The 12649-nt window shown below is 45.3% G+C and overlaps 1 protein-coding gene across 6 annotated transcripts in view; it reads left to right on the top strand.

Annotated features, from left to right (window-relative positions):
• Positions 1 to 2265: 2265 nt before the first annotated feature.
• MTHFD1L (methylenetetrahydrofolate dehydrogenase (NADP+ dependent) 1 like) overlaps positions 2266 to 12649 on the top strand; it is a 183086-nt gene continuing 172702 nt past the window's right edge. For 4 of the 6 annotated variants that reach the window (XR_005782631.1, XM_040448895.1, XM_040448894.1 and 1 more), the window contains exons 1-6: positions 2266 to 2394; positions 3775 to 3825; positions 3916 to 3969; positions 6921 to 7045; positions 9148 to 9248; positions 11364 to 11500. Coding sequence is in view for 5 of the 6 variants with exons in the window: in XM_040448895.1 (XP_040304829.1) it covers positions 3793 to 3825; positions 3916 to 3969; positions 6921 to 7045; positions 9148 to 9248; positions 11364 to 11500 (450 nt within the window). In the remaining variant the exon portion in view is untranslated. The remainder of the gene's footprint in view (positions 2395 to 3774; positions 3826 to 3915; positions 3970 to 6920; positions 7046 to 9147; positions 9249 to 11363; positions 11501 to 12649) is intronic. The other 2 variants (XM_040448893.1, XM_040448892.1) reach the window with 1 other exon arrangement.

The following is a 12649-nucleotide window of genomic DNA, read 5'->3' as shown; positions in this document are numbered from 1 at the left end:
GATACTTTAATTTCCGCATTTACATTATTACAGATGATTACCACCTTCTTCAGCCATAAAGTTCTGAATTGCAGTTACGCAGGGCAGCCAGCCGGGCTGGACAGTCACGCATTCCTTCCAGCTGGAAGTTGACAAGGCAGCTTTCCTCACAGGAGTGAGAGAATCTCTGATCAGAAACATGTATGCTGCTTTTTAGGTTTTTTGAGCCTGGTGACTCCTTTCGTGCTCACTTTGTCACGTACAAATAAGGAGTAACCTCAAAGAATGAAACGTTGGGGCGCCTGGGTGGCTCAGTCGGTTAAGCGTCCGACTTCAGCTCGGGTCACAATCTCACGGTCCGCGAGTTCGAGCCCCGCGTTGGGCTCTGGGCTGATGGCTCAGAGCCTGGATCCTGCCTCCGATTCTGTGTCTCCCTCTCTCTCTGCCCCTCCCCCATTCATGCTGTGTCTCTCTCTGTCTCAAAAATAAATAAACGTTAAAAAAAAAATTAAAAAAAAAAAAAGAATGACATGTTACCTACAACAAGACGGGGAGAATTAGCCGTATGAGCTTAGGTGGTGACAGGTGTGTGCTTCTCCAGGTGTTTGATGCCTTCACTTACCGAGGGATGGTCAAGGCTATGAACTGGGAAAACTGTTGCCGTCGGAATGTGTGTTTTTTTAGTGCTCGAGGGTAGCTTTGAGTCACAGAAAGAGAGCGTACGATTAGGCGAACAAAGGTCTCCACACATGAGGTTCCTGGAGTTTGTCAGAGACACAGTAAACATCGCGATGGGTCATGGGAGGCCTGCATCCCGAAGCGTGGCTGTTTCCCCTTTAACAGTACCTCAGAGCCCTCCCCTCCCCCAGGGCCCTTGTTGAAGATGCACATTCCTGGGCCTCACCCCAGCCCTTTTTGAATCCGACTTTCCGGAATGAGACACAGAAACCTTTCTTTTTACCAAGCTTCCCAGATGATCCTCGCGCACACTGCCAAAACCACTGGGGACCCCCTTCCAGTTCCTTTAGGAACCAGGCAGGAGTAAGGACCCAACGTGGCCCCAATTAGCAGTCCTGAGAGGAGTTCCCGCCAGTAGGCACATTCATTTCTTCTGAAAACTGGAGGAAGCGGACGGATGCCTTTTTGCAGTGCCTCGGCCATTCGGGGCAGCTGGAGTCTGGCTGGAACTTCCCCCTGCATTTTTTGGAAGCTGTTAGGTGCGTGTAAGACCCTGTCAGAGACAGAAAACAAAACTTAAAAATGGTCTTTCTTTTGGCTAATATTTATTTTGAGAGAGAGCACAGGCAGGGGAGAAGCAGAGAGAGAGAGAGAGAGAAACCCAGGCAGGCTCTGCACCACCAGCACGGAGCCCGGATGCGGGGCTCAAACCCACGAACCGTGAGATCCTCACCTGAGCTGAAATCAAGAGTCGGACGTTCAACCGACTGAGCCACCCAGGTGCCCCAAGATGGTCTTAACAAGGGGCTTGGGTACTGCTTTGGCTGAGCCTTTTGTCTGTTACTGTGAGAGGGAAAAAGCCAACTTCACACGCAAGTGAGGACCATTTCACAGCAGTGGTGGTGAAATCGCTCATCCCGGAGACCGCAGAGAGAGTATGTGACTTGCACCACATTATCTAGGTCTGCCCCGCACGCACCCCTTTCCCTGGGCCCAGGAGTCACCTACTGGGACTTTTAGGAAGTCCAAATGCAGACTTGGATGGCGGGAGCCCAGAGGACTGCAGACACTCTCTCCCTAAGAGGCCTTGGGAGAATATCAAATTCTGATGGGTCCCTACTGTTGATGCTCCCCTCCCTCCTCCCCCCCCACTTCCCTTTTCTTACCCCTCCCTTCCTCCTTCCCCTCTGTTCTCTTCCCCATCCACTCCCTTCACATTTCTTGAAATTCTGGGACCCGGGATTTATCCTGACGCACCACTTTTCTGACCGCAAGCCTCTTCCCCAGTCTCTGCTACCCTCCCTCACCGATGTTTGAGGTCCCGAAGGGGATTATTTAAAAAAAAAACAAAAACGCGAAATTTGTATTACAGTAAACTTGGAAAACACCAGAGAAAAAGTCACCCCTAGAAAATAATTGCTAACATTTTACGTGGCACGCGTCTTTAAACTCAGATGGTCCCGGTTTGTTTCGTGTGCGCTTCAACATTGTTACCCTGCGCCGCCTGGCCACACTTCCCGCGGGTGGAGCGCACCCTTATGGTGTCTGTTTGCACTTACAGTACCGAACTTTTCGAGGAAAGTGTGTTGTATCCGTCCTTTCTAGCCATTAACAAAGACGTGACTGCGTGCTGTCTCTCTTTCCCAATGTAGAGAAGTCATTCAGAATTCGAAAGAGGTTCTGAGTTTATTGCAAGAAAAAAACCCTGCCTTTAAGCCGGTGCTGGCTATTATACAGGTAAGCTGGGAGTGTGGCTCCGTCCTACTGGTTTCGGATGCCTTTCAATGTAGAAGATAATTGTGTAGAGAAGACCGGGGCCATTTTCCGGTCACCTGAGTCCCATTTGGGCGGGAAGAGAGGGCACGGCTGGAAACACTGTCATTTCCCTCTTCCTTTGGTCATCTTGTTTCTACCTGGTTACTGGCTGCTTACCGCTCTGCTTGAGTGTGTCTTTTGTGAGTCTTTCTCCTCTGGGTGTGGGGAGCTTTCAGAGGTTAGGAGCTAGGCACACACATAAGTTGTATTCCATAGATACATTGTCGTCCGTGTGTGCTCATAAACGCTTATCAGATATGATTTGAAGATGAAGGGGAAACATTCCCCTTTGTTTCTGTGGCAGACAGATGCGTGACGGGGCATGGCGTGTAGTAATCTTCCTAAATCCGGCGAAGCCTGCCGTACGCTTGAAGGGCCAGACGTCAGCGCGTGCCAGAGGGACTTTGCATTCATGTACATCTCCTGGCTGCGGCCCCTTCATTCCCGACTACGGTTGGCACTGTTTGCCATCCTTCTTGGCACCCCCGTGGGGTGACAGGTGCAGGGAAGTGATGAGGCGAGCCAAGCCCGTAAGCTAACACAGCACAGCAGTTGGGCCTCCACCGTCGTTTTGTGGCACGCACTTAATGTGTCAGAACGTCAGCGTCTAGGGCCACGAGCGCTGTGATTTTCAACGCTCTGGAGCTGTGCTCGAGTCGCTCGCATTCTGTGTGGTCAGCCTCCACGTGCCCTACAAAGAGAGGCAGGCGAGAAGGGTAGAGAGAAGAGTGACTGAGGCCTGGCCCTCCTGGGATTGTGCTTGCTGATCGCTTTCCGGCTACGGGCAGTCCTCTCAACCCCTGTCTTTGGTGTCCCCATTTAGAAAGAGGTGCTGGCTGTGTGGCTCTGTGTGCCTTAGCGGGGCTATTATTTTTATCTTTTTAATGTTTATTTATTTTTGAGAGACAGAGCAGCGGGGGAGAGGCAGAGAGAGAGGGAGACACAGAATCCGAAGCAGGCTCCAGGCTCTGAGCCATCAGCCCAGAGCCCGACGCGGGGCTCGAACTCACGGACCGCGAGATCGTGACCCGAGCTGAAGTCGGACGTTTAACCGACTGCGCCACCCAGGCGCCCTAAGAGGGCTATTATTTTTTAAAAGTAACATAATTTGAAAGTTGTGAAATACATGTGTGAATAAATACCAGCTTCACTCTTCTTTTGTGAGCTATAGGATTCTGTATTTCCTTCTCTTTCTAATTAATTGGGCGATATAGTCACAAAACTCGTCTCTGCGTTACGGCTTGTGCCTTTTCAAGACATTTGTGTTGTCATTACGTTGTCATTCTTGCTCCCTTTCCTAAGGCAGGTGACGATAACTTGATGCAGGAGATCAACCAGAATCTGGCGGAGGAGGTGAGGATTGTTGAATTCCACAAATTCGTCATAGTTTTTTGATAGCACATTCTCTTACCGTGGCAGAATAACCTTGTGTTCCCTTTGCAGGCTGGTCTGAACATCACTCACATCTGCCTTCCTCCAGATAGCAGCGAAGATGAGGTAAGTACCACGGGCACCCGAACGCTCCGGTTGCTTTCCTCTTTGGATCTACTAAACCGGTTGACGTCTCTCAGTGGTGCTTGAACAGATCAGCCTAGTCTGGCGGCTGAACCTTGAGAGGGAAGATCGCTTTTCCCTCTAGCGTAAACGCTCGTTCGCCTGTTGTCCTTCAGTAGATGTTTCTGTGGAAGAGTTGGTCTATGACTCGGTGACTTTGGTTGGGTTTCTCTGGCTGCCGCAGTAGCGGCCAGTGGAAATGGTCTGGGTGTCGGCGGCTGGAGGACTAGTTCAGGTTTTTCCCTGTCCTGACTGGTTGTTTGCCCTTGGCCATTCCTTTGGCTTCTCTGGGTCACAGCTGGCTTATCGATAAACTAAAGGAATAGGATGACATCCTCTTCAGCGTCCTTTCCAGGCGAATGTTCTGGGAGTAACAGCCTTTGCAAGTGTCATCTCAAGCCCGGGAGAAGCAGCCACCCCCATAAGTAGTGGTGAGGAAACTAGACCATGCTCGCGTTTGGTCCTTCTGTGGCTAGCTTTTCTTCAGCCCAGCTATGGCAGGGAAGCTTGGGTTTGACCGCCAGCGCTGGAAAACTTCAAATAACAGAATATGAAGTAACACAGAAGTTTATTTTTCTCATACGTAAGTCAGGTTGAGAAGCAGGATGCTATGGTGACATCACGAGGGCACCAGAAACTTAGGCTCCTTCTCTCTTGCTGCTGTATTGTTTGTGGATCCAAGATGGCGGATTCAGCTCTCCATATTCACATCCACGTTCTAGCCAGGGTCCAATGAATCCAGACTTAGTAAGGAGACACCTAATTCAAAAGGATTATTGCAATAGGGATAATGAGTCAGAGAGTGTTTTACCCTGTAGCCAGCCTTTTCTCAAAAGGGGTTGTCTGCTAATCCAGCTGAGGGTGGGCCAACGGTTAGCAGCCTGGGGGAAGGAGGGAAATTTCCCCAAGTTTGATTAACAAGCATTTTGTTCAGATTGAGCTGTGGGGGGCAAGTAGTTCACCTAATCATTTATGAGACATGAATGGGAATTTGTAGGCTCTGTATCTGGTTCTTTGCAGTACACAGAGGTTGGGGGTATTTCTTAACTTTCCCTGTGTTCTCTGATCACAAGGCTCAACTCAACAACTTATCGTCACCAGCAAGGAAGAGGAAGGATAAGGAGCAAAGACAGGCAGGCCCTCAGTCTCTTCCCTTCAGGGACGGTTCCTAAAAGTCACAGTTCTGCTTCTGTGCCATTGACGTGAACCTGATTGCTTGGCCACGAAGCAAGGAAGGCTGGGAAAGGTAGTCTTTACACCAGATGGCCTTAGACCATTTATTAGAACAGCTAAACGTCACGAGTTTATTACTAAGGGAGAAAGGAAACCATATCCGGGACAGATGGTTTCTGCCACACTTACCATTATAAGATATTAGAAATATTGACACGTGTCATACCAGTAACAAATGCAGAGAAATTTGTTGTCCCTTTGAGAGACACCCACTGTCTGTGTTTTTTCAGGTTCCTTGCCACTGGTGTTGATAGCCCTTGATTTTGTGTGTGTGTGTGTGTGTGTGTGTGTGTGTGTGTGTGTGTGTGGTGTGTAATTCCTTGACTTATTTTTTGACAAAGATTTTTCCTTGTCAAAAATGTGAATGTGAATTTGCGTGGTGGTGGCGTTATGCAGGAAAAGAGTAAGGGTCTTAATTTGTGAGTTAAGATCTCGTTGTTGCTTCTGCCACCTTCTAGTTACAGGTAACAATAGACTGCCCACTTCATTCTGGGCTGCCCATCGACGTCACTCCCTCTGGCCACACCCCCAGCCTGCCATCTCTCCGTTGGCCCCTTACCTTATCTGCTTTACTTTTCTTCACGTCATTTACCACTTCCAGAGATGATACTAGTTTTTGGTTTTGCCCCTGTCTTCCCCGTTAGACTATAAGCTCCGTGAGGACAGGTGTTTTGTTCCCAACTGTGTTTCTGGTCTTAGAACTGGTACAGTCGTAGGTGCTCAAAACATTCAACATCTGTTGAATGAATGAAAGATAAGTGAATAACTGAAACAAAATTTTCCTTCTCGTTGTTGTAGATCAAATAGCTTTGTCCTCTCTTACCAGGTGGACATTCCACGGTGACTTTTTGCTAGACAGTGAAACGGAAGTGGTAAACCAATACTCCTCGCAGTGAGACCCCTATCAATGGGCTGGTATCTCTTTTTCTTAGGAACAAATAATATTGTGAAATGAAATGCATCAGTATGTTCTCTCCTGGCATAAAATAAACAGAGAGGACAGAGCGTTGCTTATTAAAAGACCTACCTAGCCACTCGTTAGCTTTTACATCACCTTCCCAAACTGTACTTTGGTCTTTTTCGTAAATGGTGAGTTTCCTATAAAAGGGAGATTTCTCTGCTTAGAATGCATTGACCATAAGGCTTTGGAAATGCTTTCTGTGTGCCATTCAGGTCCAGAGAACCTGAGGGCCTCAGTGATGGCTTCTTGGGTGTGACAGTAGGGAAGCTTTTGTTGAACACATTGTGTTTGAAGTACAGGCTTGTCCGGGCCAGTTTGGAATGCCTGAAACTCTTGCTTCCTGTTCTCCCCGAAGGTTGGCAGTGTGTTTGGCTTAAGTATAGTTGTGGACAGGGAAGTATCTTTTGCCTATCTAAATGTTGTGAACTGTCGAGCTTTGGTTTGGTTTTATTTTGTTCTGTTCTGCCAGGAAGTAGCACAATAAGGGAGACTGAGAAGTCACTAAAATGCAGGCATGCTTCCTTTGAGCTTTTATAAACATGGGAGAAAGAGAAACTAGATGTGATTCATTCTGCTTTACATCAAGTCTTCAACAAGGACTGAAAAAGGAACTACAACAGATGCATTTTTATGAATCGGTTCTTTTGTTGGCTCTTATTTTCGTAAAATTGATTTTAGGGTTTTTTTTTTTCCTCTGTAGATTATAGATGAAATCTTGAAGATTAACGAAGACACCCGAGTACATGGCCTTGCCCTTCAGATCTCAGAGAACTCATTTAGCAACAAAGTCCTCAATGCCTTGAAACCAGAAAAGGATGTGGATGGGTGAGAAAATAGAAAAGAAAGCAATCAACTCTTACTGCTAAGCGAGTTTTTCTACTGAGATTTTTCTTTTTCTTTTAGTTCCACGGTTTCAACTGTGTCAGTAATTAAGAGGTGCAAGAAATCCTTTAACTATTTCAGGGATTTGAGGGCTTTCTAAATTCCGTATAAGAAAGTTACACATTTTCGGGACACCTGGGTGGCTCAGTCAGTTAAGTGTCTGACTTCAGCTCAGGTCATGATCTCGCGGTTCGTGGGTTTGAGCCTCGCATCGGGCTCTGTGCTAACAGCTCAGAGCCTGGAGCCTGCTTCTGATTCTGTGTCTCCCTCTCTCTCTGTCCCTCCCCTGCTCACACTCTGTCTCTCTCTCTCTCTCTCAAAAATAAATAAACATTAAAAAAAAAAAAAGTTACAGATTTTAGAAAATGCACACGTCCTTTTGTAGTGCTTGGGTGCCATTCTGGAAATAATGTCCTTAACACCATCATGTTCATTTGGTAATTTCCTGCCTGACTTACAGAGTCCTTGGCCAGCCTTGTCTTCTAATGAGCTTTTCCTTGATAATTCTGCCAGACCAAAGAAACAACCCAGCGTCCTGAGTCCCCAGCAGGACCATATTCTCAGCCCCAGGTCATTTGAGAAAAGCAACACAAGCAGGTCATTTGAGAAAAGCAACACAAGCACTTTTATTCAGAACGCAAGGTTTTACTTAAATTAGAGAGGAAAACTACAAGTAGGTGGTGCACTAATATTTGTCTTTGACTCATGTCCTGGCGTGACATCAGCTTCAGGAGACAAGGAATACCGCCCATTCATGTGGGTCATCAGGACTCTGAGTCTTGGGGAATGAAAAGCTCATTTACCTATGTGGAAATAGGAAGTGTTTTGTACCCTGGCCAGAAAGAATGTAATACATTCAGTGTTACAAAGTTGTAAGCAAATGAAAAGTTAGATTCCCAATCCAGCTGTCTCAAGGGAGCTGGATTGAGAGGCTCCCGCCTCGCCGACACACCCAGGCTTTTTCCGTTACTCCGGCCTCTGTGGGCACTCAGTCTGAGGATAGACCCAAACACAGGTTGCAAAGCTGTCCTGAAAATCTCTGACCCTGTACTAGACTAACTAGAAGGGAGAAGAAGCCCTAATCAATTCGAATGCATCCAGGACCTAAAGATATCAAAGTGTCATTTCAAATCTTTCCTTAAAAAGAAGAGAATTATGGGAACTTTTCTAAATGTCTCTTTCGTTACTAGCCTTTATTGAGACCGTTGGTTTCGGCTAGATAGTTACGGACTAGCTAGTCCTGGATTTGAATGAGGAAGAGCACAAAAGCCATTGAAGGTACCTGGTCACTCATTTTTTCCCTTGGCTTCTCAAGGAGATAAATACTGATGCTAAATGGGGATTGTGAATCCAAGTCTTGCTACGTTACCCCAGAGTTCTGGGGTTGGTCCTGGATTTTAATACTGATTGAGGTATACATTTCTTCAGGGGGAAAGCGGGCTCTACTATATGACCCTGGTATGCACACTTCAGAGCAGATTCCACATAGTGCGTTGGACAGAGCTCCCTGGAGTTGTGCACAGCGGGGCCCCGCATGGCCTTATGCTGTGGTCCTGCGATCCAGGCAGAACAGAATTCCCAAGGGCGTCCCCAACCCACAGGGACCACTTCAGAGTTTCCTGAGGGACTGCGCTAAGAAGCCAGTGGTCTTTATTCCTGCCCACTCTTTATTTCGACTTAATGATTTTTTTTTTTTTAATTTTTTTTTCAACGTTTATTTATTTTTGGGACAGAGAGAGACAGAGCATGAACGGGGGAGGGGCAGAGAGAGAGGGAGACACAGAATCTGAAACAGGCTCCAGGCTCTGAACCATCAGCCCAGAGCCCGACGCGGGGCTCGAACCCACGGACCGCGAGATCGTGACCTGGCTGAAGTCGGACGCTTAACCGACTGCGTCACCCAGGCGCCCCTCGACTTAATGATTTAATATAGCCTGTCTATGAAACGTTGACTCGGATGTTATTTGGGATTAGTACATGTGAGTTACACATCAGTAAGTTTTGACCCAGTTTTGACTTCCAACTTCCCTTATTTTCAAATTCAGAGTAACAGATGTAAACCTGGGGAGGCTGGTCCGCGGGGACGCCCACGAGTGTTACGTCTCACCTGTGGCCAGAGCTGTAGTTGAACTTCTTGAAAAGTCAGGTATGGTTGCTCCTTCAGAAATGCCACTATTTCCTACGTATTGGTACTGACTTGATTTTTTAATAAGCATTTGTTTCCGGAAGATTTTAATTGAAACACGGAAGTGATGTTCAATGTCAGCCCTTTTTCTCATCTTTTGGGAGCTATAAATGAGCGTGACAAATTTTTCTAACAAGATTAACTGTGTTACAGCTTTAAAGAGAAACAGGTCAAGATGGGCGGCCTACTTGTAAACAGGTGTTCAGCTTCTCTCATGGAACAGAGTAACCACAAGGAAAACTGTTCCAAGTGTCAGCTTCTCAAATCTGTCAGTGTATAGACTTAAATAAGACTTTTGTTTAATATTTAAACGAGGAAGCTGTCAGGTATAGTTCAGGGTATGGAAACCGTGATTGGGATTCATCAGTGAGCAATATCTCTTTTCAGTAATCAGTATTCAATTTCCATCATTCTCCCCTTGACCTTGCTTTTCTATGTCAGTAATGTAGAGACGAATAATTTCTTTCTCTTGGTTATCAGATTTCATATACTTAAGGATACTCTAGCTGATTATATAAAAATTTAACTAAATTTTTCTTGATTCCAGCTTGAGTGAAAAAGAGGAAGATGTCCCTTCTCCACATCCAAACATGCAACAATCAAACAAAAATTCCAAAATATTTAATATCCCAAATGTATAAAGAACTTATACAACTCAGTACCCAATAATAATAATAATAATTGATTAAAACATTAAACATGTCGGAGTAGACATTTTTTCCAAAGAAGACATACAGATGGCCAACAGACACATGAAAAAGTGCTCAATATCATGGATCATCAGGGAAACGCTAATAAAAACCACAATGAGATATCACCTCACACCAATCAAAATGGCTAGACTCAAAAACAAAAGAAATAACAAGTATTGGTGAGGATGTGGAGAAAAAGGAACCCTCATGCACTGTTGGTGGGAATACAAATTGGTATCGCCACTGTGGAAAACAATATGGCGGTTCCTCAAAAAATTAAGAGAAATACCACATGATCTAGTAATTCTATATGGGTATTTACCCAAAGAAAGTGAAAACGCTAATGCACAAAGATACATGCACCCCTATATTTATTGCAACATTATTGACAGTAGCCAAGATATGGAGGCAATCTTAAGTATTCACTGATAGATGAGTGGGTAGAGAAGATACGGTATACATATGCAACGGAATATTACTCAGCTGTAAACAAGAATGAGATTTTGCCATTTGTGATAACATGGATGGACCTAGAGGGTATTATGCTAAATGAAGTAAGTCAGAGGAAGACAAATATCATATGATTTCACTTATTTGTGGTATCTAAAAAAACAAAAAAAGCAGCAGCAGACCCATAGACCCAGAACAAACTGGTAGCTGCCATGGGTAGGAGGGGGCAAAATGGGTGAAAGGGAGTGGGAGGAACAGGCTTCTAGTTATGGAATGAATAAGTCACAGGAATAAAAGGAACAGCATAGGAATATAGTCAGTGGTATTGAAATACCGGTGTATTGTGACAGATGGCTGCTACACTTAATGGTGAGCGTAGAATGACATATAGTCACGTCACTGTGTTGTATACCTAAAACTAATATAACACTGTGTGTCAACTATACTTCAATTAAAAAAAAAAAAAAACCCTCTGGGGCACCTGGGTGGCACAGTCGGTTAAGCGTCCGACTTCAGCCAGGTCACTATCTCGCGGTCTGTGAGTTCGAGCCCCGCGTCAGGCTCTGGGCTGATGGCTCAGAGCCTGGAGCCTGTTTCCGATTCTAAACGTTGAAAAAAAAAAAACCCTCCAAAGTATACACCAAAGTTCTATTAGAAGATTAACTTTTGATATATATCTTTAAGACAAGTAGCCATTAAGCTGAGGTAACCCATGTAGACCCTGTTTTTCCATCCTGTGACTCATCAGGATGATGATTCTCTGTCACTCTACCATAAAATTCACAAAGAGTAAGTTATGACTGATAGGCATTGTAGGCTGCAGCTTGACAGGGATGGCCAAGTTTTAAAAGGTTCTTTTTCCTTCCACTAAAGCTGCGTGGGAGGAGGACTCTGAAGTTTTGATCATAATACTGGATTTCCATTTGGTGGGCAGGTGTCAACTTGGATGGAAAAAAGGTCTTGGTAATAGGAGCCCATGGGTCTTTGGAAGCCGCCCTGCAATGCCTGTTCCAGAGAAGAGGGTCCATGACAATGAGCTCCCAGTGGAAAACCCCTCAGCTTCAAAGCAAGGTAAGCATCTTTCGTGTGGGAAACAGAATTTGAAATGCTTCTACCAGGAAAGGGGAAGAACTAGAAATGTATGGCATAAACATTTAGCATAAGAAGCTAGAGAAAGAACAGAAAATCTCCAAGGATGAAAACAGTGAAGAGCAGAAGTTAATGAAATAGAAAAGCAATGTATGTGAGAGGTTACCAGCTGAGCCAAAAGTCAGTCCTCGGAAGAGTCTAGTAAAATGGAAACACCACTAACCAAAAGAACGGAAACAAAAAGAGAACACCAGCAATGTTAGAAAACAAAGGGACATAACCGCAGAAGAAAAATGATTTTCTAAGAAGGAAGCTATGAACAACTTTATACTGGTAAATTTGAAAATTTGCATGAAATGAGAACTTCTAAAAAATGTAGCTTACAGGGGCACCTGGGTGGCTCCGTCGGTTAAGCGTCCGACTTCAGCTTGGGTCATGATCTCGTGATTCATGAGTTCGGGCCCCGCGTCAGGCTCTGTGCTGACAGCTCAGGGCCTGGAGCCTTGCTTTGGATTCTGTGTCTCCCTCTCTCTCTGCCCCTCCGCCGCTCACGCTCTGTCTCTCTCTCTCTCTCTAAATAAACATTAAAAAAATTTTTTTTTGAAAATGTACCTTACAAAATGAATTTAAGTTAAATCAGTTAGACTTACATATATTAAAGACATTGAATCAGTCTACCCACCAAACATGCAAACAAAACAGGCGATCAGTCGTGTTACAAATGAGTTCTACTGCCATCAAAGAACAGCTCATAATCTTTTTTACATAGAGTAAAAAAAGAACACTTCCTAACCCATTTTATGAGTGCCCAAACAAGGACAGGATGCTAAAGGACAAGTATGGGCCAATATCATCTGTGAACATAGTTAAAAGAATCATCATCAGGGGCGCCTGGGTGGCTCAGTCGGTTAGGCGGCCAACTTCGGCTCAGGTCACGATCTCGCGCTCCGTGAGTTCGAGCCCCGCGTCGGGCTCTGTGCTGATAGCTCAGAGCCTGGAGCCTGTTTCCGATTCTGTGTCTCCCTCTCTCTGACCCTCCCCCGTTCATGCTCTGTCTCTCTCTGTCTCAAAAATAAACGTTAAAAAAATAAAATAAAATAAAATAAAATAAAATAAAATAAAATAAAATAA

This window comes from Herpailurus yagouaroundi, unplaced genomic scaffold (genome assembly GCF_014898765.1).
Source record: "Herpailurus yagouaroundi ecotype Mexico unplaced genomic scaffold, PumYag 198, whole genome shotgun sequence".
Classification (NCBI taxonomy): Eukaryota; Metazoa; Chordata; class Mammalia; order Carnivora; family Felidae; genus Herpailurus; species Herpailurus yagouaroundi.
The sequence above is the reverse complement of the archived record's forward strand: the minus strand, read 5'-3'. Positions and strand labels throughout refer to the sequence as shown.